Raw genomic sequence first — 24,979 nt, forward strand, 5'->3', positions numbered from 1 at the left:
ATGGCGGTGCCGAAGAGCTCCCCGCGGGAGCCACAGCGGCCTCGCGCCCCCGCCGCAGGTGAGCCCGGGGCTGGCCCGGGCCGTCAGGAGGGCGGGGGGCCTTGGGCTGCGACGGACGCGCTCGGCCCCAGCGGCCGTCGGTGCCGCCCCGCGAGGGGTGCGAGGTCCGGGGGACCCCGGGGGCCGGAGCGCGCCCCTGAGCTGGGCGGGGAGGGGTGAGGCGCCGGGGCGTGGCGTGGGGGCCGCACCCCATCTGCAGGGCTGGAGCAGCCGTCGGGGACGGGGGGTCGCCCTTGAAAAAGGAACTAAACGCCCTCGGGAGGCAGAACGGTGTGGGTCGCCTGCCAAGGCAGGTCCCTGGGAGGAGAGCGCCCGTCGCCTGACGGGGTGGGGGTCCCATCAGAGCCGCCGGGGGCGCCCAGGGTCAGGCCTGCAGCCCGGGAGCAGGCGCGGGGCCCCGCGGGGCCCGGTGTCCTCTTTGATTGTTGTCGGAGGGACGTGGCCGGGTTTCGCGCTTTCTGGCAGAGGATGTGGCGAACACCTTCGCAGCAATCGACACTTGCTGAACATCAGAGAAAACTCTGGCTTAAAAAAAACCACCACGGGCAAGGGCAGCCCCGTAGCGCGGCAGCTCTGAAGATCACAGAGGGGACGGTGTTGTCTTCCCATCCCTCAGCTCCGAGGAAGACGAACACAGCTGCTGCCAGCTTCGGTGGACCAGTTCCCGGTTCTGCATTTCTCTGGCGGCCACGCTAGGGGTGTGATCCCATTAGTGAATTTGGGGAGCGTGCCTGTTCACAAACGCAGACTGGGGGCTGCAGGTACTGCGGCCTTTAGGGGAAGTTGGCAGGTGCTGGGAATGCTTATTAATTGCTGTTCTTGGTCCCAGCAGGACCTTTTAATTCACACAGCAAGCTGTTAGGTGTAGTGGAAACAGCCCCGAGTCAGAACGTGGGGTGTAGACATCTTTCTGCCCAGGAGTGTTTGGGGAGTAGTCACAACCTCCCTGGACTTCCGTGTCCTCATCCTTAAGATGAGGGCGTGGGGCTCACTGATCCATAAGGCCCCTCCGAGTTTAGAATTCTGTGATTGACTTACCTCCCACTCTCACACGTCTGGAGAATGAACTCATTTTTCAACCTTTCTGCACCTTGGATTATTATAGAATTAGCCAAATATTTCCTGTGGGTGTATTCATTTGAACTTTTTATTGTGTTATTTTCTTCTTTCCTCCCTGCCTTAGTTTGGCAGAGAAAGGAAAGTTGGAAATGGAGGTAGGAGCACAGCTGGAAAAAAGCTGGTTTGGGAGGCAGAAAGGTGCCTACTCTGGGCTTAACATAAACACCAAAAATTTTTCCTTTCTCTGCACCAAGTTCAAGGCATGCCAGTGCTGTGAGCCTAGGGAGAGGATTCTTTCCTCTGCTCCAGTTTGTGGGATCTACAGTTGGTGTACAGCAGAGGAAGAATGTGATTCAAAGATCAGATTATGGAAAACTTTTTTCTCCAAAACATAGTTTCTGAGGACTTAGGAGCATAGTTTCCCTTCTTTGCTGGCTATGTTTGGCAAACAAAAACAAAACAAAACAAAACAAAACAAAACAAAACAAAACAAAACAAAACAAAAACCTCATAAACAGTTTTAAAATCAATTGCCAAAGGTAGGATGGGGCAGATTTCTTATCTACCCTAGCTATTTCGGTAAGAGAGAGACCTGATTAGCTTTTGAGATAATGGCAAGTAATACCAAGTAATATTTGACAATAAAAAACAAATGGACAACAGAAGAAAACCCACAGAACAGGTAGGAATAGAAAGAGGTTTTTTGGTAACCGTTTTTTGCTATCTCTTGATAAAAGTGTTTGGATATTGAGAATCATGGACTACACATCAGTGTGCAATAATATTACTGGAAAGACAATGTTGGAATATTAGGGAAGAGACATTGAGGATCATTTAGTGCAGTGCCCCAAAACCCAGAGAAGACACTATCACCTATAGGGAAGGCAGGGGAGACTTGGTGGAATATGCTCACAATTCTCAGCACACCCTTGGCAGCACACCCTCGGCAGACCTCTGTGTTTGAGGAGGAAAATGTGTGCCCCATGCTAGTTCTCCCTCCTCCTGCCTCTGGCCAGCCTCAGATCACAAACTGTCCCAATTGGTTCAGCTCTGCTGTGGTTCTCTCCATCACTGTCCACCTCCATTTGTTTGCTGATAATGTTCAAGTTTTCCACCCTGTTCTCAGGAGCCGTAGGACTCCTTGATGGCTCATAGTGGCTGGCATTGAGGGACCTATCAGCCTGGTCCCCCTACTCCAGCTAAATTTGGAGCAGCTCTGCTTTTATTTTTATTTTATCCTGCTGTTCTAGGTAAGATTTTGTTTAGGAAAAGGGTCTAATGTTGAACCAAAAATTTAAAAATAATGGGAATGACTAATATTTTGTAGTGCTTCTTGTGTCTTAGCCCATTTATTACATGTAAAGTTGATTCAGTTATTCATGGCTTATAGTAAGCACTCAAATATTAGCTGCTGTTATTACTATTATCATCATTACCTTCTGTTTTTATGCCAGTACCATACTGTTTTGGTTATTATAGCTTTGTAGCATAGCTTAAAGTCAGGTAGTGTTATGCCTCCAGCTTTGCTTTTTTTACTCAGCATTGCTTTGGCTATGCGTGGTCTTTTATTATTCCATATAAATGTGTGGATAGTTCTTTCCATTTCTGAGAAAAATGTCATTGATTATCATCATTACCTTCTTTTATGAGGTAGCTGTTATTTTTATCCCCATTTTAAGAAACTTTGTCACACATGAACTTGTACAAGGTCACCTACCTCCCAGCTGTACTTTTCTGTCAGTTAAGAGGTGTATTCCTTGATATCATGGATTTGTTATTCAAAGCCATTTAAGGATGACCAACTTTATGTATGAAGCAGATGTTTTTGATCCACCATGAGCAGTTTTTGGCCTGTTCCCATGGATGATCACGGGTAATCACCAGGCAGGTATGTGAGTTTAGCTGGTGAGTACTTCTGTGTTCAAAGGAAGAGGAGGCAAATGGGAACAGTTAATGACCCAGAGGCTGGCTGGGCATGAGGACTGGGGAGGACTGTGGGGTGCACACACTCCTTCCCCAGCACGGACTGCCAGAGGTGTGCTGAGAATTGTGAGCTTATTGCAGAACAAATGCCCTTAAGACCTTTGCTGTCAAGGAGCCGAACAATGAGTAGAGGGGACGCTGGCTATGGACAGTGTGTGCCAAGAAGAGGAGTGAGCAGCTGTGGCTCTTCTGTGTTTTGGTTGTAACCTTAAAGAGAAATATTTTCCTTCTTTAAAAAATAGTTTGATGGCTTAGGGGGAAAAAGCCACTCTAATTAAACACACACACACAACAGAGTGTTTAAAATCAAATGGTCCATAGTTGATATTTTTTGCCACCTGTTTGCCCCACTTTTATACTTCTACTCTTACGTTTCTATGAGATGGTTAAATACTAAACTAAATATAACTTTTTTGGTACCACATGTTTCATCTAAGTAGAAATTTTTGACTGGTATAATTATTAACTCGAAAACGATCTTTTACTTGCCTCAGGTCCCAGGGTAGACTTAGCTTCATCTGGGAGGACTTTCCTGGCTCCATGGAGTAGGGTGGTGCCCTCCTGTGTACTTGCAGCACCCAGTGCTTGTCCCTGTTACAGTAACAGTGGACATTTGAGTTCTCTTTATGGTGCTGGGCACAGAGATACAGATTATAGATCGTTTTATATAATCTTTACAACCACCACTCCATGATGTTCAGAGCAGTCAGAATTTGCTCAGCGTTTCCAGGTAGTAAGTGATAGCCAGTATTCAATCCCTGGCATGTGATTCTACCTATATAGTTTCTTAACCATCTGCCTGCTTCTGTCTCCTGAGAGAGTGAGTTCTGGCTTCTACCTGAGTGTACTCTGTAGTTTCCAAGGTTATCTCATCACTTTTAAGCTGTTCTGAAGTAAAGTTGGGTTATCATTTGTATACCGTTGTTGTTGTTCAAGATAAATCTTACAGGTCTGGGGTACGGGAGAAGAGAGATTATGAAAAAGTTTTCATTACTGAGCTAAAACTTCCTGTATACTTAGTTCCCTATACATGCCTATTAAAGTATCTACCTAACTTTTAGAGGAGTTATTGGATTAGTATATTTGACCAGCAAACCCTTCCTTTCTCTCCTGTCCATGTGAGTCCTCTGGTAAATGTTCAGTAACTTAGTTAGACAATCTGTTTCCAAACTTGAGGTTTTATACACATTTATTTGATTTGACATTAACTTAATGGAAGAAGATTTAAATGTTACTTCACATTAAATCAGCAGAGCTTTTGTATATGTTCTTGTTTTTCCAATAACCTTTTGTTATAGTAATAAGACTTTTTTACTTTCCTATTTAATTGGAGAACAGACAGGTGGCATCATGTTAAAATTAAGAGGATGATAAAATGTTTATGTTCATTTCTAGGAGATGAAGGACTATTGTCTGTTAGTAGTATTGCTGTGATTCCTAGGTAATAAACAAAAATCCCAGAAACTGTACCACATAAAATGCTATGCTTGATAAATGTCTAAATTAAAAATTTATAGTAAAATTTTTGTTGTTGATTTAGCTATGTGATTATGACAGTGAGTCTGTGTGGAATTGTTGGATTAATAGGCACATAGTAATTTAAGATACCTCATTAGCTCTTTTCTCTTGCCCTGTTATTGGTTTTTAATGAATATTATTAGTCTTATAGCAGAGGGAATTAGAATGTAATTGAAAGTCAGTTTCTCAGGAGAATCCTCCCCCATACAGATAAAAGTGGAATCTCATTAAACATCAAGGGTTGACTGTCAAAAAGAGAAGGGTACTACCCTCTCCTGTATTCATCGCTGTGGAGATGAGCTCCCGGGTCTCTAGGCTTGGAGTAGCCTCAGTGGAAACACACTAGTTCTCAAATGGCTCAGGAATGGAGGCTGGTGGTGGAGGGTGTGCTGTGAACAATTTGTGTCTGTTCTCTAAGCCAGGTCATAGAGTGTTCCTGTAGCATTTAGTCCCCGAAGTTTAAGGGAAGTAAACTAAACAAGTTTAAGGGAAGTAAACTAAACTCCTTCTTGCCTATTAATGAGAGAATCTGTCCCTAGGTCTTAGAATATCACCTGGCACAATTGGGGGTGTATTTTGTGACCTGCAACAAGAAGGCCTCAGCTTTTCTGTGAGCTTTCTAAAGTTAAAGGAAAACTGAGTGATTTGTGTCTTCTGAATTGACCACTTGGACAGATTGAAATGCTGTGGAGAAAGCAGAATGGCTGAGAGGAAAGAGGAAGTGGAAGAGATGGCCAGCCAGTGCCAGCATGGGCTGAGGGTAGTCAGTCACCATTTAGATATGAAGGGCTGGATGGGGCTGATGTCAGTAGGCAAGACCAGCTGTTTGTCATTTTACTTGGCATTTACAAAATGAACTTGGAGTTCATTTTGTAACTAAGGATGAGGTTGGCCACTCAGCTTGAAACGGAAATATAACCAATGGAATTATTAATATAAATGCTGGGTCTCTCAGTCTTATACCTGAGACAGTGTAAGACTTGGGCATATCAATTCTTTCCTCTAAAGTCTGAAGAGAAAAATTATTATTATTATTTTTTTTTTTTTTACTTGAACTTGGAGTCTTTTATTTATTTATTTATTTATTTTTATTTATTTATTTTTTAATTTTATTTTGTCGATATACAATGTGGTTGATTATTGTGGCCCATTACCGAAACCTCCCTCCCTCCTCCCTCTCCTCCCTCCCACCCAACAATGTCCTTTCTGTTTGCTTGTCGTATCAACTTCAAGGAATTGTATTTGTTATGTCTTCTTCTCCCCCCCCGTTTGTGTGTGTGTGTGTGTGTGTGTGTGTGTGTGTGTGTGTGTGTGAATTTATTTATTTATTTTCAGCTCCCACCAGTAAGTGAGAACATGTGGTATTTCTCTTTCTGTGCCTGACTTGTTTCACTTAGAGAAAAATTATTTGAACTAAGAGAGAGCATATTAGATCAATTTTATCCATGGTATATTCTTCTATTTTGTTTTAAAAATATTTGTTAAACTCAATTTTAGGTACTTAGCTGATATTCATGTACAGCCTGTGCTTGTTGATCTACCTTGTACTGTCTTGTTTTCACATTTTAATATTCCAGCATTTTCTCCCACCATGTATAATTGATTGATTCATTCAAATTTTGGAGCCTGTAACATGTGATGGTTCTCTCCCAGTCTCCTCAACCTTCCTTCTTTTTTTTTTTCTGTCCTCTTGCTGTCTTTTAGAAACTGGTCACCTCCATGGAAGCCCTTGCAGAAAAGGCTCTTTACCAGAACTGTACTTTCAGGTCAACTGGTTTAATAGATCTGTAGAAACAAGCATGAACTTCTAAGGGTTGGGGAATTTGCTGGTATTTGTTAAGATTTTATGTATCTTCCTTACATGCTTAGGGCATCCTTCCTGTGGTGCAAGCTTTGAGTAATGTTTTGAGTTTAGTCGAATGTCAGTTATTTCACAACTATTTAAAATCTGCTGTGCCCCAACGTGACTATTCCTTCAACATAACTCTTAAACATGTTTAAAATAAGGGGGCCTTTGGAAGATGAAGGGAAATGGCCGTTAATGGCCTGGCCTCCTTATGTTTGTGCACAGGGGAGGAAGCTGAGGTCCAGAGGGGCTCAGCTCTCCAAGACCAAGTCCTGAGTTCTCTCCTAATTCCACTACCTTGAAACCATCCTTCTAGGTGACCACTTCACATTCTCACTTCCTGCTTTGTATTTGCGTGGTGTAGTTAAGGGAAGAGAAAACATACTGGTGGTTCATTACTTCTGACATACATGTTAAAAGTCCGAAGGGACCATCAAGATAGAGGCTATTCATTAGGATTAGGCATGGTGGGGTAACAGAGCAGTCCCAAATAAGTGAATAAGTTTATTTCTCTCATGTCAAAGAGAGATAGCTCCCCAGGGCTGGGATGGGCTCTGTTGTGACAGTGGCCCAGGCTCCTTCCACTTTGTTTCTCCTACTGTGCATGGCTTTCATGCCCACAGTCACTTTGTCCAAGATAGCTGCTGGAGCATTAGTCATTGTGCTTACCTTCCAGCTAATAGAGAGGAAGAAGAGCAAGGAATATGCCCCTCTTAATGGACTCTTCTAAAAGCTGCACATTCCACTTCTTCTTGGCCAAAATTCACTCACATAGCTATCTATACCCAGCACCCAGAAAGATAGAACAAGCCTTTATTCCAAGTACCATGTGTACAACCGAGGCCAGTGTTCTATCTCTATGAAAGGAGGAGAGAATGGACACTGGGGGAGGCTGGCAGTCTCGGTCATGGAAACAAATGGATCCTGATTACATGGATTCATTATATTCATTCAACAAATATTTATTAACTGTTACTATGTGCCTAGACACTGAGGAAACAGGGGAGAAAACAGACCAGTCCCAGTCCTTAAGACGTTTACTGTCTACACTGGGAGACAGACACTCAGACACAAACACAATTGTATAAATTGTGACAAATGCTGTGAAAAGGTCACTGTGTGCTATGAAAGAGGAGAATGGGAATTTGCCCAAGCCTGGAGGTTAGGAATAGAGAAGTGATGTTTGATCTGATAGTCAGAGAATGAGTGGAATGAACTAGGCCATGGTGGAAGGAAGAAGCACAGGCAAAGCAAGGCAGGGAGCCCTGGGAAGAACTGAAGGCAGCTCATCATCTTGGAGCAAGAGCCAGAGGTGAGAGAAGAGGGAGAGGTCTTGGTCAGACCTAGAGGGGCATTGAGAGTGGGTGACCTACTGTCCTGGCTTGCCTGAGGCTGAGGGATGTCCCAAGACGGGGAACTTTCAGTGCTAAAACTGGGAGAGTCCCAGGCAAACCAGGATGAGTTGGCCACCCTCCCTGGAGGCCATATTAATGGTAGGGTTCCTTTCTTCATTAATTTCAGAAAAGTTCCTTTTTAGATAGACATAGCTCCCAGCCATAGAAAAACAATTGACTAGTAAATGTAGCCCCTCACATTGGCCAAAGGAAAGGGGCACAAAACTGAAGCAACACTAATTTGTAGTTGGATTACTTGACTAGTGAGATTTTTCTTTATCTAGCATGATTTCTTCTAATAGTAACCTTGGAAATTAATTGGCATCTGATGATGTATTTGAGATAACAGAAATGACCAAGGATAGGGGAAGCCCTTATTCTATAGCAGTGTTTCTCAGCAATGGGAATACGTTAGAATCACCTGGGAACTTAAAAAAAAAAAAAAAAGATGCGTGCATCCCAGCCCAGTAAATCCAAAAATCCACAAGAGGAGCCAGGGTGATTCCCTGCTCCATAACAGCACCTCTCAGACATCAGTGTGCATATAAATCACTTGGGGGTCTTGATAGAATGTAGATTCTTTGTTGCTGGGGCGTGAGAATCTGTATTTCTAAGAAGTCTGCAGGTGGTATTGATATTGTTGCTCCATAGACTTTGAGTAGCAATGCTCTATAATGCCTAACAAGTTTGTTTTTGAAGCCACTAGTTTCTTTTTAGCAGAGCAGATCTACAGGCCCACGTAAAGGTGGATGGATCCATGAGAGGAGAGTGAGGTAAAAGACCTGGGGAGATGGCCACGGAGGCTTCTGCCTCCCTGATGATGATGGTGGTGGTGGTGGTGTGTGGTCCCTTCAGGCAAGGTCAGACTGAACCCCAGTGAGGGCAGATTTTGACTTCTCAGTTGGTCCCAGGAGGTTTTAGGGGGTTACAGGGTGAGGCTTGGCTTGTAGCACTGACTGGCACTAGTGGTTTTGGTTACAGAAGAACCAGTTCCTGGGGCTTCTGGCTAGGTTTGTAGTGTAGGTGATGTACCATTCTTTACTTTTCTCACACCTTGTTTAGGGGGCTTTCCAGCTCACTTCACTGGCTGCCAGGATGTGGGTCTTTCTTACAAATAAGAAAAACCATGGGAAGATTTTTAAATAGGAGATGACACATCCATTAAATGTGTTTGATTAAAAAAATCCACAGTGGCTACAAGTGAAAACAGAATTGGGAAGGGCAGCCAATCAGAAGGATTAGTAACCATTAGCGACAGTGCCTAAATGATTCTTATTACAGGAAAATCACCACCAGGGCGAAAGTGAGTGGTTTGTCTCAGAGTGTACCTTTAGTTAATGTGTTTACAAATGATTTGTATTTAGATGTAGAAGTCTAATATTAAAGGCCTGAGAGTTGAGCAAGAGTATGTGCCACAAATGCCCCGGCAGGTCAAAGCAGTGACCCAAATCTAGTAACATGCAATATAGCAGGGATAAATGTTAGGTCCTCCCAAGGTCTAAAAAGCACAGAACTTGCACACATGAACTGCAGAACCCCGTGCTTCCCTTCCCACATTCTGAACTGAAAGGTGGACATGGAAATCAGAAATTAAAAAAAATTTTTAAGTCAGCTCAGTGATAAAATCCACATGTGTTAGTTGTGTAGCCAGATGGGTTTGCTAGTAGTGCCCATGCTGAACTCACCCCTGCAACGACGAGCCTCTCTCCCAAGGAGAGAGCAGGCTCAAGGATTCCTTCTCCACAGGCAGTTCCAGAGAGGAGAGAGGGGCCGAGCTGAGCATGCCCAGGATATTCTTCTGAACCTGCTGGTCAGACGGTCTCTCACTCTCAGGAAGGAGTAAAAGGAGAGGGTGGTGCAGGCTTCGAGCCAGGGCCTGACCTCCAGGAAAGCCCCTCCACCTGGAAACTTGAGGACAGTGGGGTGAAAGCTCCGGCCCCTCTCTCCCCTTAGAAGATGAGGAGACATACCCCAGCACAGGTCCAAAAGACTTTAAGTTGACAGCAGGCTACATTTGAGTCATGGCTATTTGTTCTGTTTTTAGTTTTTCTCTATTTAACACTAATACAATCACAGGCTGCATTAATTTGAATGTATCATCTAGAATAGGATTCAGCAAGCCATAGCCCATGGGCCAAATCTGTTTTTATATGGCCCATCACCTAAAAATGGCTTTCACATTTTTATCATTGGGAAAAAAATCAAAAGAATACTATTTTCTGACATGTGAAAATTAAACAAAATTTTAATTTCAGTGTCTTTCAATATTTATTGGAACACAGCCCTGTTGTGAATTGCCTGTGGCTGCTTTCCCTCTGTAAGGGCAGAATGGAGTTGTTGGGACAGAGACCATATCGCTGATAAAGCCTAAAATATGTACTCTTTGGCCCTTTACAGAAAACGTACTGTTCCCTGCTCTAGGATGAAGAAGGTGGTCCCCTTGTTGAATTTTGTCTTGGTGGGGTCACGCCTGGGACATTGTGTTCTGACCTGGGGCCTCACTTTAAGGGTGGAATGAGTTCAGAGAAGAGTGATCAGGATGATGAGGAGATGCCCAAACCATATCATGTGGGGCTTGGTTGAGAAAGCAGGAGAGGTCTAACCTAGAAGAGAAAAGGATGCAGAGTGGAAATGATGGAAATGACAGAACTTCCAAGTTTGTGTTGTTGATTGTTTTCGTTCTTGGAAGATAATTACTCAGGAGAAGGGACTCTTGCAGTAAGTTCAAAGGATGCTGATCTTAAGTCAGGACGTGACGTTCAAATTCAGATTTCTACTTATTTTCTCTGGGCTTCAGTTTCTTCATCTCAAAAATGAAGCGTGAGCATGATGGCCCATCAGATGACCAGATCTACAGTGAATTAAGACGTAGTATTCACCTTAGAGGTGTTTGCAGGCTAGTAGAGGAAACAGTCATAAATACTTCAAACCAGCCTGCAGTGTGGACAAAGTGCTGAGGGAGCGCCAGAGGAGGGTTCATTTCTGCTCAAGGGGCTGGTTGGAATCTGGCCTTGGAGAACAAGCAGAATTTCAGGCTCTTCAGCCTAAAGCATTCTGTGATTCTGGAAAGATTTAAAGGATGCTTCTGTGAAAGAGGAATCAGACTTGTTCTTCATAACCCCTAAGCAGTAACAATTCAAGTTGTGGTTACAGAGGTGATCTCATCAGTCTTTTGCTTGAAACCTTCCAGGACCTTTCCTTGCTCTTCAGTTAAACATCATCCTCTTCAATGGGATCCACAAGCTTTGCTCACTGGAGCCTTGCAGGCCAGCATCTCCAGCTTTCCTTTACCCGCCTTGCCTTGTCAGCTCCTGTCTATCCTTGGATCTAGGGTCAGCCTCACATTCTAGGGAATCTTTCACTGACCTGTGGTCTAAGTCAGATTCCCATGTTACATCGCTTGTCGTGCCATGTTCCTGCCCTCTGGTGCGTTGCCTCAGTGGTGCTCCATTCTTGCCACGAGGGTACATCTAGGAACTCGTTCCGGGAAAGTCCAGTCTGCTGTGTTCATAACCATAGCATCAGCTCTTGGCATAGTGCTCGGCTCACAGGAGAAGCTTCATCTATGTTCATAGAGTAATGATAGATTTTGATCAGTAAAGAGAGAAACATTCCAAAAAAGGAAATGGTCTCCCACAAGAAGGGAGTAAGTTCCCAGCCAAGAGGTATGTAAATACTGGTTGGATGAAAGATGGTGGGGAGATTGTAGCAGGTACAGTGCCAAATGGTTTACATTTGGATAGTGGATAGTGATTTTTTGTTTTTGTTGCAACCTTGTGTTATCACCACATGCTGGCCATTGGGGTGACTTCTGGGGGTCTTTGACGCCAGGGTATTTGTCCAAGGTCCTGCAGCTAGAAAATGACAGAACGAAGACAAGAGTCTTTTTGCTTGTTCTGTTAAAGCACTTGTCTCTACCAGGCCAGGGATGCCTGTGCTGTTGGATAAAATGGTCCTGGAGTTCTTTGATTTCACAGAGAAGGAATGCCAACTTGCTCTTTGATACTAGCCTATCCCACTTACAGCTTTTGTGTTCTTATAATTGGGTAGGTTTTAGAAACCCCATACACAATTAGAAAATTAAACTTACCTTTGAAATGATGGGTTGCATTTAACATTCCTTTAAGATGGGCCCAGTAAAATGAAAAAACCTCTGAGCTATGGTATGATTAAAAAGTACATGCACAAGCACATGTGCAAAATCCTCTCAGTGTCTTGCAAGGAGCAGTTTCCTGTTGTATTTATTGGTACTTTCAGCTTAACAGGAGCCTTAATGTGCCCCATCCTGTGGGGATTGTACTGATAGCTTAAGTAGGTTGCATGACAGGCTACAATTGAATGTCTTACTGAACATGACCTTCAAGATAAAAACCTTCCACTTAGGGTTGTCTCGATACTGATCTTGCAGTTGTTGGTTATAGTACTTTACTAAGTGGAAAACTGTCATTTCTTAATTGAGCAGAATTAATACCTCAAATACAAAAGTTTAGAAAGTCTTTTGACCTCACCATTTCAAGGATTTATTAAGAGGGTTTTCTTTTGACCTCACCATTTCAAGGATTTATTAAGAGGGTTTTTTCCTGAATATTTCCTTTATAACTGGTATGAAAACAATCAACTAACCTATGATTTTGAAAGAACTGTGACTATTTAAACCCACTCTTTGACACTGCTGTGCTGACTTCTAAAAATCTCTAGAGTCTCCGAGGGCTCCAAATTATTTAGAAAAGTTGATGGCCTAACACAGAGTATGTTCTGTGTGTTTTCCTTTTTGTTTGTATAGTGCTTGCTTTATCTGTTTAGACTAATGTACAATATTTTGCTTTATTCTCTAGCCTCTGAGTTTCTCAGAATTAAGTAATCAATTCCCACACTGAAGGCTCCCTGCTTTCCCTGGAGCCACTCTGAGGCCTACTAGTAACTTCTGAGAGGGGTGACCTACTGGTGAATGGAGGACGGCCTGCCATCTGGGCACAAGGGTGTGCCGATCCTGGGGAGGGCAGGTTGTGGCTCTTTTGGTCTAGACTAGTCATGGTAGCCTTTCTTCACAGGAGGACATCCTGACCCCAGACTGTGGGTGTCCTGAGGGCAGGGAGTGTGTCTTTTCACTTCACTGCCGCCCAGCCAGTGGGGTTGGGGGGTAGGGTGAGGAAGTGAAAGAAGGGGTGAGGGGCATAGGGGAAAGATAGGAGGGGGAAGGCCTTCCTGGCTTCAATGTGCTCCTCTGTGCGGCATTTCCACCCTTGAGTAGAATTACCCGAAAGCCACATTCCCCTTTTCAAAGGGAGCAGGGTTCCACAACACAGCTCAGAAAAGGGCGAGAAGTTTCTCTGACACCTCAGAAGTGCTCCACTTGCTCACCTCCACCCCCTTCTGCCATCACTCTTGGCACAGAGAGAGGAGTGTATGCCTGTCCTGGGGCTGCTGCCTCTTCCAGCAGACTCTCTTCACCACTCTCTCCCACCTGCTGCTAACTAACCATGCCATGGCGTTGAAGCAGGTAGAAGTATCTGTGGTGTTTCTTAAATTAGATGTAGTACTTTTACCTTATGTTTTGTTAACCATGTGATTTGCTGTATGTATATATTTCTTCATTCCCTCTGCTACCTCAGCTATCTAAATTAAATTGCCTTTTACGTGCTTCTGGCTCAGGCTTGATGTCCCCCTCCATGTCTGTCCCCCTGCCCCCCAGAAGCCCTTGATATTCCACCTCTGCTTCAGGAGGAAGTCAGAGGGCTAGCTGCATGGACGGCGCTGTTGTGTGCAGAGAGAGAGTCATGGTACTGATGCTGAGCCATGAATAAGATGGGAGCTGGAAGACTGTGTACCGGCCTGGGAAAGCAGAGATAGTAGAGATTAGTGTCCCGGACCCGACCCAGAACAGCACTGGGAGTTTTGGAGGTGAACCAGACCCTGCTGAGTTTCCATGAGGAAGAGACTGATGTCCTGGCCACTAGAAGCCTGAGGCTCGTGGGGTAGACCTAATGTCTGCATGATCACTTGGTTTCCGGATCTTCAGTTTCTTTTAGCTTTGTTTTCAAGGTTTTGAGGGTTTTTTTTTTTTTTTTTCCTTTCTGATTTCCTGTTTTAATGTTTGAATTACTTCAGCTTTGGTATATTGTAGGAAATGGAAAAAGAGTAAGAATTTTACCACAAAAAACAGTGCCTTTTTTTTTTTTTGGTAGTTCTAGCCAGTGATCTCGTCTGTCATATATAGTTTGTGTGACTGTAGATTAGATTTTAGTTTTAGATATTCACGTTGTTGATTTCAGGAGGTCCTGGTGGTGTGATTCTTCAAGGGTGTCTTAACTACCGGAACATTACTTCTTTGAATTGTGCAGGTCTTGACATGCTTTAATGCTGGTGACTGGGGGGATGCAGAAGACCTAGTCAAGACGTACTCCAATACAAAAGAAATGCTTAGTGCTGCATATATAGCCTCGTTTCAGCCACCACCCAAGTGTTTCAGTCCAAAAGTATTAAAAATAAATTTCATTTTTTGTGTCTCTTGCCAGGCATTAAAGAGGATCACATCCATTAATTCCTGGCAGCACTTCTCTTTTCTGCCTCCTCTTGTAACCCGCATTTCCTGGAGATTTTTCTTTGCCAAAACTTGCCCCCACCCACACTCCCTTTTGTTCCTTTTGTTATGTAGAATGACTGAATCCACAGAGTGGGACCTTCCCTCACTTCCTACTTCTCAAAGTCCCAATCACCAAGCTCCAGGGCCCCTTTAGGTGGGCGGCAGAGGAAGTTGGGCTAGTGATTACAGAGTTCTCCTTGGCAGGCTGGTGGAAGAGGGACCCCATGAACCTTCTGACTTCCAAAATTTTATTGCCTCTCAGCTGTATTTTGGGAAATGAGATTAAATTCAAGAGGTCATCAAAACTGTCATCACAATACTATTTTGCAAGGTGTTTCTTTTGAGGTATTTTCTTCTCTGTCATTTTTGAGTTGTAATTCAGTTATTGACCCAGGCAGGAGAAAAAATTTTTTAAATTTTCTTTTTAAAGAGTCTTAATTCCACTTGCTGTAGCAACAGTGACTTGAAGATTTTCTCGGCTCCGTAACTCAGAGGCAGGACAACCAATTGGTGAAGTGGGACACTTTTAGCATCGCATCACTCCTGTCTCCGAAATCTAGGCTCTACTACATACTGGCTGAGTCCCACTGGGCAATTATTTAATCTTTTTCTCCCTCACAGTTTTCTCATCTGTTAAATAAGAGTGATTAGAGTAACCACAAATAATAATTTGTTTTATTTGTAGAATATAATAATAATAGTTAGCATTTATTGGGTATTAATGGTGTGTCAGACATTGTGCTAAGAGCCCAAGCCTCACAGCAGCTCTGACAGGTGGATACTGCTGTGCCTCCTGTGCTGTGATGCAGTGATGATAAAAGCAAACACGCATTGAGCGCTCAGTGTGTACTGGGCTCTGTTATGTGCTGTCTTCATGCCTTGATTCAGAAACTGGAGCTCAGAGAGGTAGAGTCACTTGCCCCAAATCAGAGCTGCTGTGTGCAGGGCCAGTGTGGGAGCCATGCCATCAGACTCCAGGGCCGTCTCCTGCCTGTCATGGCGTGGTTCACAGAAACAGATGTGATGATCCCTGTAAAATATTTAGCCCAAGGGGATGGCACATAGCAAGAGCTAAAATTGTAGCTATTTTAGTTATAAGTGAAGCCATACTCTTTCCTACTTAAACATTGTGCTTCCTCTCTTTTGACTTAGAAGCCCCACTCCTGATAAACATTGTCAGTGAACTGCCCCTATAGATCCTATACGTGGCTGCATGAGTCCCACAAAGTCCCCTCCCACCGCCTCCAGATGACTCCCTGGTATCCCCACTGTGGCACCCCTGTGATTACACTCCCTGGCCCTTCTTGGTTTGAGCTACTTGACCAAAAAATGTGGGTCCATTGAGTAGAGGGAGGCCAGGAGTGCAGGCTTTTGTTCTAGGGTTTTTCTTACTAAATTGATCATCTCACTATTTCTTCCTTGGGTTGTAGATGGTTTAATTTTGAGGATAAAGGCAGTAGAATAGGGAAGAGTATGTCCCGCGCAACCGTCTCGCCAGCAAGAACGACGCGGCACACAAAGGATCCTTCTGCAGATCAGCTTTAATGCATCTTGAGAGGGAGAGCATAAGCTTGCCAAAAATGGAGACCCCGAGCGAGGGGAGCCGCGCCCCTTATATAGAGACAGTCCCTCGCCTAGGACGTGTTCCCATCTGATTGGCGGTCGTGCATCAGCCCAGATGACGCCACGGGAGAGGCAGAGACTAGAGGTGGGGAAATTCCCAGCACATGCGCTCTAGACTTGTTTTTGCCGATTGTCAGTGTCGGCCGGCGCCATCTTGTAATGGCGATTACGGTGTAACATGGGCAGCTCCCCACAAGAGTATGCTTGTGCACATGTGCATGTGTGCACGTGTGTGTGTCTGCAGTGAGTCCCCATGGAGGCCTAGGCCGCTGCAGGAGAGGTGGCCCTGGTTCAGGGGTTTCACATCAGACGCCCCAAGGGGCTGCGTGGTAACTTAAACGGAGGCAGCAGGTTAGATGGAATCTGTGACACATGAGGGTGTGTGCCCATGGAGTGTGGCAGCAGCTAGTCCCCACTTCAGGGACTGTAAGCCCTCCACATCCACATACAAATGAGCATCACCCAGTGGAAACACGCAGATGATCTAAAAAGGCCCTTCAGAGAAGAAATGTGAATGGCCAGTACATAAAGGATAATCTCAGTCTCATGAATCACTACAGAAATGTAGCCTACAGTGAGATATCATAACCAGTATTGGGACTTAAGCAGGCAGGTGCCCTTGTACATGTGGGGCGAGTGTTAATTGGCAGAATTGTTTTGGAAGATACTTTGGCAACTAAAAACGTGCATACCCTCCGACCTGTAATTTCCTCTTCTTGAAATTGTCCTTAAAAATAGCTATTGTGACTCCACAAGGACTGTTAGAAAAAAATGTTTGCTACACAATTGCTTGTGAAAGTAAGAAATGGTAAATAACCCAAAGGTTTATCAATAAGGCAATGCTTATGCATACTGAAATGTACTGAGTCTATACTGAAATATTATACATTCATTGAAAAGAATAATGTAGATCTGTATGTACTGATATGGAACGATGTCCAACTTTTATGAAGAGGAAAAAACTGTAAAATCATGTGTAATATTCTATTTTTCTGAAAATGTTTATAGCTTCAATAAAGGAAATGATGTATCAGACAAAATTCTAGTTCTTACATGAATTTAAGGATTTATTGAAAATATTTGCATGTACAGAATTTTCAAAGTTGAGAAATCAATCTGAATTAACAAAAATCTAAATTATAGATGTAAAGGCAGTATAGATTTATGTTTTTAAACTTATAAAAAGTTTCACTAAATTTCTAGGCAGGAGTAAATATATAATTTCAATAGCTAATCAACTGTTCTATTCTAAATAGATAAACACTTATTTTTGAAATGTCCTTTTCAATCATTATAAGTGTATTTTTTATTTGTGGGTAATTTTTTTCTTTTTTTGCTGACTCTTTATTGAGAGTGTAGATGCGCATTAAATATTCAGATGATTAAAAATGCTAAAATTGTAGATTCCACATTGATGAGGCTTTTACTATAGTTGTTCACTGGAATTTTACTAAATCCTGTGCTGTGGAGGAAATTATTTCGCAATGAACCGAAGGATGTTTGGCCATTATTCAGATGTCCTCTTCCTCATTTGTACTTCAGCATTTTATGTGCTCGAACATAATATAATTAGGAATCTACTGAGCATAGCAAAATATTGTAAGTTCACCCTTTGAGCTTTCTATGCCCTTTAGTTTTATCTTTTGTGAAATTATAAATCATAACATATATCACAATAAGCAGCATATCTAAGTCCATCTCATAGACTCTTCTTTTAAGTGGTCCACTTTCTGGAAATGATGTCTGTGTGCCTGCTGTTTGAGTCATTCTGTGTTGCTAAAGTGATGCCATATATTCTGGCCTATAATGATGCAAAAATATGAATGTAGGCAGAAGTGGCTGTTGGAGGCATTGCTAGAGTGAACCTGGTTTGATGGCTGCAGTGTACTTGAGGCTGAATTGAATCCCTGTAGTTGTACATCCATTCACCAGATATTCAGCAAGAACCAAGTGCATGCCAGGCACTTTGCTGGTGCTTAAAATTTTCATTTCATCTCTCCCCAGCAGGGTCAGTCACCTTCATTTTACAGTCAAGAAATTTAAGAGTAAGAGGAGTTAGGATGCCACAGTCACACAGCTAGTAAAGTAGTAGAAGCAGGTCTGAGGGATTCTGAATCTGAAGGGATTCTCTTTATGTTCACTCTCCCTCTTTAATTTTGTGGAACAAAGATGTTGTTATGTATATGACACTGATTATGGGAGAACTAGGTGTTTCTTTAATTTTTGGATTGAATTTCTGAATACTTAAAAAAATATTGATGTAGGGCCGAGCCCGTAGCGCACTTGGGAGAGTGCGGCGCTGGGAGCGCGGCGACGCTCCCGCTGCGGGTTTGGATCCTATATGGGGATGGCCGGTGCACACCGGTCACGAAAAAGACAAAAATAAATAAATAAATAAATACAAATAATGACAATTAAAAAAAAAAATTGATGTAAATCAGTGATAGACGTTTTACAGGTAAAATGATCTAATCTCTATGTACATTTTTCACTTAAATAAAACTGACTTGTGTAATTGTGATGTGGTTTTTATTTTTGTAGGAAGTGACCAAGTTTATTCCTGGACACTAGTTACAAGCCAAGCCTTAGATACTGTTTGGAGAATAGCAAAGGGCTCTGCAAAGTTGGCAGTTTCATTTCTGGTGACTGCCCTCTGCTACTTCAGGAGGCTGCATTTTTATTTAGGGCACCAGCTAAAATGGTAGGTCATTGTATCATCTTTAAATTTCAAAAATACCCTTGCTATTTAAAGTAGAATTTTGATGTTATTGTTCCCTTTATCTTTCAGGTGGATTGGATATCTACAGAGAAAATTCAAAAGTAAATATTTTCATGCATATTTTTAAGGTGCAGAGAGGGCCCAAGAAGGGAGGGGAATGGAAAAATTAACTGCCTTTTATTTTTGGTCTGCTCCAGGGAACCTCAGTGTGGAGGCGGAAGTTGATTTACTCAGTTACTGTGCAAGAGAATGGAAAGGAGAGACAGCCCGTGCAAAGCTGATGAGGAAGGTGTGTCTGTGTATAGACATTAAGGAAGAGGTAGAACTTACCAAAGTCAGAAAACAAACATTCCGTTCTGCTTTACTAAATCCAGAGATCAACCAAAACCAGATGTGATGCAAGTAACAATTCGGGCTCTAATTTAAAAGCCAAACATCTGCTAGCCATTGGCTTTGGGCCTTTTACCTAGAGCTGGTGCCTTCGAGGACTTAAGTAAATTAGGTCTGTAATTTCAGGAAAGTAGAGCACTGTGCTCTTTTTGGCTCTTTACTGACCAGGCTTACTAAACATCTCCATGTGCAGTAGAGACTCTGTCCTTGAAGGTATCAGGCACCCTGACATATAATATTTTGAGGATATTTAGAATTTTCCGTTGGACCAGTCTTGGTAAATATTCCTAGCAGAGCTGCCCAAACCAGAAAAAAAAAAAAAAGGTAGGGGTTATATTTAAAGTACTCCTTAGCATGGTCTTAAAAGTATACAGTATTTTTCACTGTGGTTAGGTTGCATCCATAATCTACCCAAAATGACCTGCCCTGGCCCTGGGCTTCCAGGATTTATTACCCAAAAAGCATGTCACAGACTCTGTACACACACGAGTCACTTTAAAATTACATGCAGTCATATTCATAATTGATCATTGTTTCTGTTATATATGTTAGTTGGGAGGAACACCTCACTGAAAATACAGTGAATTCACTTTCTTTTCTTCCTTTTCCAATGGATTTAATAGACAACTTTGTCTTGTGCTAACAGGCTTATGAAGAGCTGTTTTGGCGGCATCATATTAAATGTGTTCGACAAGTAAAGAGAGATAACTACGATGCTCTGAGATCGGTGTTATTTCAAATATTCAGCCAGGGCCTCTCTTTTCCATCCTGGATGAAAGAAAAAGACATTGTTAAGGTATGTCTTCACACTGGAAACACGGAAATGTCATGTTGATGATAACTGCGACCCAGAAGCTCCTGGTCTTCTCTGGGCAACTTTGTACTCAGGGGATCATGAGATTGAAGGAACTTTGAGAGTTCATTTAGCCCATCCTCTATGTCTCACATCAGTTTGCTGATAAACCATTTCAGAAAGACAATCATACTCAGTTTTGTCTTTAATGCCACCATCTTTTCTTGAGGGGCATTTATCCTTTGTCAGTAACGTGGTCTAGTAAAATACTTTTTTACTTTACAGTTATATGTGCTTTAACAAATGCATACAGTATGAACACTACCCCAAAGATTCTCTTCTATATCTTCATAGTCAGTCATTCTCCCATCCTCAGTCCCTGGCAACCACTTATCTGTTTTCTGTCCCTGTAGTTTGCCTTTTCCGGACTGGTATATAAATGGAATCATCCACTATGTTGACTTTTAAATCTGGCTTCTTTCACTTAGGCTAATGCATTTGCAATTCATCTGTGTTGTTCTGTGAATTTGTAGTTCATCCCTTTTTATTGTTGCGTGGTGTTCTTTTACATGAATGTAACACAGTTGTTTATCTATTCATAGCTGGAGGACATCTGGATTGTTTCCAGTTTTTGGCAACTATGAATAAGGTGTTATAAATAATCTCATACAGGATTTTATATGAACATTAGTTTTCATTTCTTTCACGTAAATACCTAAGAGTAAGTTTGGCTGGTTGTATGGTATGGTAGGTGTATGTTTAACTTTATCAGAAACTGCAAAAAACTTTTCCACAGTGGCTTGGCCATTTTGCATCCCCACCAGTGATGTATAAGAGTTCTAGTTGCTCCACATTCTCACCAGCACTTGGTGTTGTTGGGTTCTGTTTTTAGTGATTCTAATAGATGTGACTGGTATCATTGTGCTTTTAGTTTGTATCCCCCTATTGAGTAATGATGTTGAGCATCTTTTCATCCATATTCTTTATCCAATATTTGCCATCCATATTATCTTGTTGTAGAAGTGTCTGTTCAAATCTTCTATCCTTTTTAAAAAAAATCAGGTTGTTTTCTTATTATTGAGTTTTGAGAGTTCTTTAGATATTCTGAATATAAGTACTTTATCAGATGTGATTTGCAGATATTTTCTCTCAGTCAGTGGCTTTTTTTCTCATTTTTTTTAACAGTGTAAGGCAGGACATTCTTGATGAATAACCTGAATTTTTATTTTGAATGAAGTATGCCTAATCTAGGATGTACATTTAAGGATCGAGGAGCAAAGAAGTATAAAATGTATGTATAGATAGGCACATGTGTTCTACTTCCTTAACATCTCTTACACTTGTTTTTATTAGTTACATTTATCTAGAAAATACTTGTCAAGTATACAGTGTGCTAGCCCTGTTGCTAGTTGGTGAGGACAAAGAATACAACAGAGACCCTGGGCTCAACAAGCTGAGTTGGGTGGGAAAATGTATTGGATACTTATGATGTGTTAGATTCTTACAGACACCATAATCTTATTTAATCCTAACAAGAGCCCTGTAAAATGGACAGTATTATTGGTAGTTTACAGTGGAGGACAAGGCTAAGAGGTGAAATAACCCATGCTGGTTAAGTAATCTCTCAGCTGGTAAGTGACATCTAGGTTGGAACCACAGAGTGCACTATTCTAAAATGCACCTGTTCCCTGATGTACTATACTGCTCCAACATCATTTGGTTAAAAATAATTTCTAAAAGGCTACATGTAGGAAGTTTGGTAAGTATTTTATCCAAAAAGATTGTTTCTGTGGACATAATCCTATATTTAGGTTTTCATCACTTGTGAAATTCTGGAGTAAGAATATGATCTAAAAATCATGTAGTTCACAAATTTAAAAAAATGACTACATGCTTTTTACTTAACTGTTATTATAGTTTTTTTTAAATGAGGTAAGACTATGTGCTGTGACACATTCTAAATTGTGAGTAATGAGCACTGAGATACTAATCATTGTCTGCATCTACTTCCTTTTCAAGCTTCCTGAAAAACTGCTATTTTCACAAGGTTGTAATTGGATCCAGCAATACAGTTTTGGTCCTGAGAAGTATACAGGTTCAAACGTGTTTGGAAAATTACGTAAATGTGTGGAATTATTGAAAACACAGGTGAGGGTTAAAGGGAAAAAAACAAAAGACTAGAACTAAAAGCATACATCCCAATTGCAGCCAGTTTTCTCGGTGTCAGGCATATCACTTTATGTTAGGAAAATGCAAGTGGAATTGCTTCTCCCAGTAACTGATGACTTCTTTTCCTTGTTCTTCTTTCTCCTTGCAAGTAATGAATGAGAGCAATGTTGTTCTACATAATAATTAGCCCCATTATAGGGTAAGGAGGCCTCTCCGGGCTGCCTGGAAACCTTACCAATCATGTACCTTTGTTTCCCCAGGAAAATGTGGTGCAAGTCCCAAACAAGGTGCTCAGAAATACCCTTCTGGAGTGCACCCTATTAATAACTTGGGCATGGCAGAGATGTAATAATTTGAGTTAGAGTTCGCCCTGCCTTTTAATAATGAATGACATGGATTTTGGATGATTGGAATGAATGTTGAGCCTACCACTTACTTGCTGGGTTACCTTCAGAGATAGTTTAACCTTTCTGAGCCATAGTTTTCTCATCTGTAAAAGAGAAATATGAATAGTATGTATTCATATACTATTGGTTATTGTGAGGATTCAGTGAGTTAATACATGTAGAGTGCTTTAAACTGTGCCTGGCACACAGTGAGTGTTAAAGAATGCTAGCACTATTCTTCGCTGGAATATCCTTTGTATAACCCAACTGTCCTAAGCAATTTTAGAAAACCAATTTGCTTAGGACTTTACCTAGCAGGTGGTGCTGTTTTGGAAAAAAATGTTTTATTTAAACTAGTTTGTTATTGTAAAAGTAAAATATATATATCTTAGTCACCTTGGGCTGCTGCAACAAAATACTGTAAACTGGGTGGCTTAAACAATAGATATTTATTTTGCATAGTTCTGGAGGTTGGAAGTCTGAGATCAGGGTGCCAATAGGGTGGTGTTGTTGGTGAGGGCCCTCTTCCTAGTTTACAAACAGCCATCTTCTTGCTGTATCCTCACATGGTGGGAAGACAACTAGCTAGCTCCCTGGCCTCTTCCTATAAGTAGTATTAAAATTATGCCATGATAAATGTATTCACTTTTATCCTTCTAAATTTTACTTTTACATCTGTGTTTTTAGTGGACTGAATTTAATGGAATTAGAGATTATCACAAGAGAGGAAGTATGTGCAACATCCTTTTTTCTGATGCCATTTTGGAATATAAACTTTATGAAGCTTTAAAGTTCATCATGCTATATCAAGTCACTGAAGCATATGAACAAATGAAGACTAACAAGGTCATTCCCAGTCTTTTTAGACTCCTGTTTTCCAGGGAGACATCAGCTGATCCTTTGAGCTTCATGATAAATCACCTGAATTCTGTGGGCGACACATGTGGACTAGAGCAGGTAAATGGGGTGGAAAAATGGAGTGTGTTTGATTAAGGATGATATGGGCAATACTTGAACACAGGCGTTTGCGTTTACTTTCAGCAGTGGTAAAACCAACTGCGCAGGAGTGGCTGGTTGCTATTACTGCCCCACAAATGAGGAAAAAAAGAGTGATAAACCTCACTGCTCTGTGCTGGTTGCTTTGTGTCTCTCCAGACCCATGTCAGAGAGTACCAGCTCTGGGAGTCTTTGTGACCTCTCATGCTGCTTCTCAGATAGTAATAGGTTCTCCCACACAGTTTAACCAGAAAAAGTCTAATTGGAAAGTGAGATAACTTTGGGAAAGCATTTGGTTACCTATTGCAGATATAGAAATTACTGAAATCTCTTAAACCCAGAAAGTGCTCTTATCCCCATAGAAAAGGGTTTCTTTTTTGTTTAGTTTTGCTTTCCTAGAGCTGAACAAAATTATCTGACAGTTTTACACAAATTGATTTAAAATGGTGTAAAACTGGTTGGAAAACAATGTAACTTTTATTGCAAGCATTCCTTTCTTTTTCATTAATTTTTTTTTTTTCAAACAGCTTTTCCCTGTGATTTCTTAGCACTAGTTTAGAGAGATGTTCCTACGCTTGTCCCCTTCCTTCCACACAATGGACATTTGTTCCTAATTCTGTGCCCACTCAGTGGTTTATGGGCGGGTCTGTAAACAAGTAGATTATTTCACAAGCTGCAGAAGACTACGTCCCCCACTGTGGTGGGAGGCAGGAATTTGCAAATGTGTGTTTGTGATGTCCCTTTCATCTCGTTCATAGATTGATATGTTTATACTTGGATACTCCCTTGAAGTGAAGATAAAAGTGTTCAGACTGTTCAAGTTTAACTCCAGAGACTTTGAAGTCTGCTACCCAGAAGATCCTCTCAGGGAGTGGCCGGAAATCTCCCTGCTGACGGAGAACGACTGCCACTACCACATTCCCGTCTGTTAAGTCTGCCATGGGCCAGGTACTGGCTCTTGCTAATGACAGTAGTCACACTTGCAAGTAAAGTGTTTCTCGAAAACCAAAGCTAGCCTTTCAGCCATGGAAGGAAGTAGGACTTTTCCACTGGATTACAGGTACGCCAGATGGAGCAGTGCACAGATGATTTGCCTTTATTTTCAGTGATTTCCTCTGAGGCAGCTGCACTCATATATTTGGGGGTTGGTGGTTTGATCCTGTTCCTAAGGGGTCTGGTCACTTCACATGATGGCAGGCTTTTAAGAGCACAAGGACGTTTAATATGGACAATAACAGGAGCAAAGCAAGAAGAAAACAAGTAGGGGACAATGGCAAATCTGGAAAGAAAGACTTTCTTTTACTCTAACCTTTATATTCTTCATTAAAATCTCATCTTGAGCTGATTTTGGATCATTGTAAATATGGTCTTATTTTAAAGCATTACCTTCCTAGGAATCTTTGTTGTATATAATTTTCTAGAACCACTTGATTAATTTTAAAATTATGTGTATGTGTGTA

The 24,979-nt window shown here is 41.9% G+C and overlaps 1 protein-coding gene across 1 annotated transcript; it reads left to right on the forward strand.

Moving 5' to 3' along the window:
• On the forward strand, window positions 1-24,451 carry OTULINL (OTU deubiquitinase with linear linkage specificity like). The gene is made up of 10 exons (XM_063087542.1): window positions 1-215; window positions 354-498; window positions 677-821; window positions 18,608-18,767; window positions 18,855-18,886; window positions 18,983-19,074; window positions 19,822-19,971; window positions 21,988-22,116; window positions 23,211-23,480; window positions 24,278-24,451. The coding sequence occupies exons 1-10, from the start codon at window positions 1-3 to the stop codon at window positions 24,449-24,451; spliced, it is 1,512 nt and encodes a 503-aa protein (XP_062943612.1).
• Window positions 24,452-24,979: the final 528 nt, after the last annotated feature.

This window comes from Cynocephalus volans, chromosome 2 (genome assembly GCF_027409185.1).
Source record: "Cynocephalus volans isolate mCynVol1 chromosome 2, mCynVol1.pri, whole genome shotgun sequence".
Classification (NCBI taxonomy): Eukaryota; Metazoa; Chordata; class Mammalia; order Dermoptera; family Cynocephalidae; genus Cynocephalus; species Cynocephalus volans.

Coding starts and splice junctions, on each gene's coding strand:
- OTULINL (XM_063087542.1), top strand. CDS start 1: ATGGCGGTGCCGAAGAGCTCCCCGCGGGAGCCACAGCGGCCTCGCGCC. Junction 216..353: donor CCTGAGCTGGGCGGGGAGGG/GTGAGGCGCCGG, acceptor CTGCCAAGGCAG/GTCCCTGGGAGGAGAGCGCC. Junction 822..18,607: donor ACGCAGACTGGGGGCTGCAG/GTACTGCGGCCT, acceptor TTATTTTTGTAG/GAAGTGACCAAGTTTATTCC.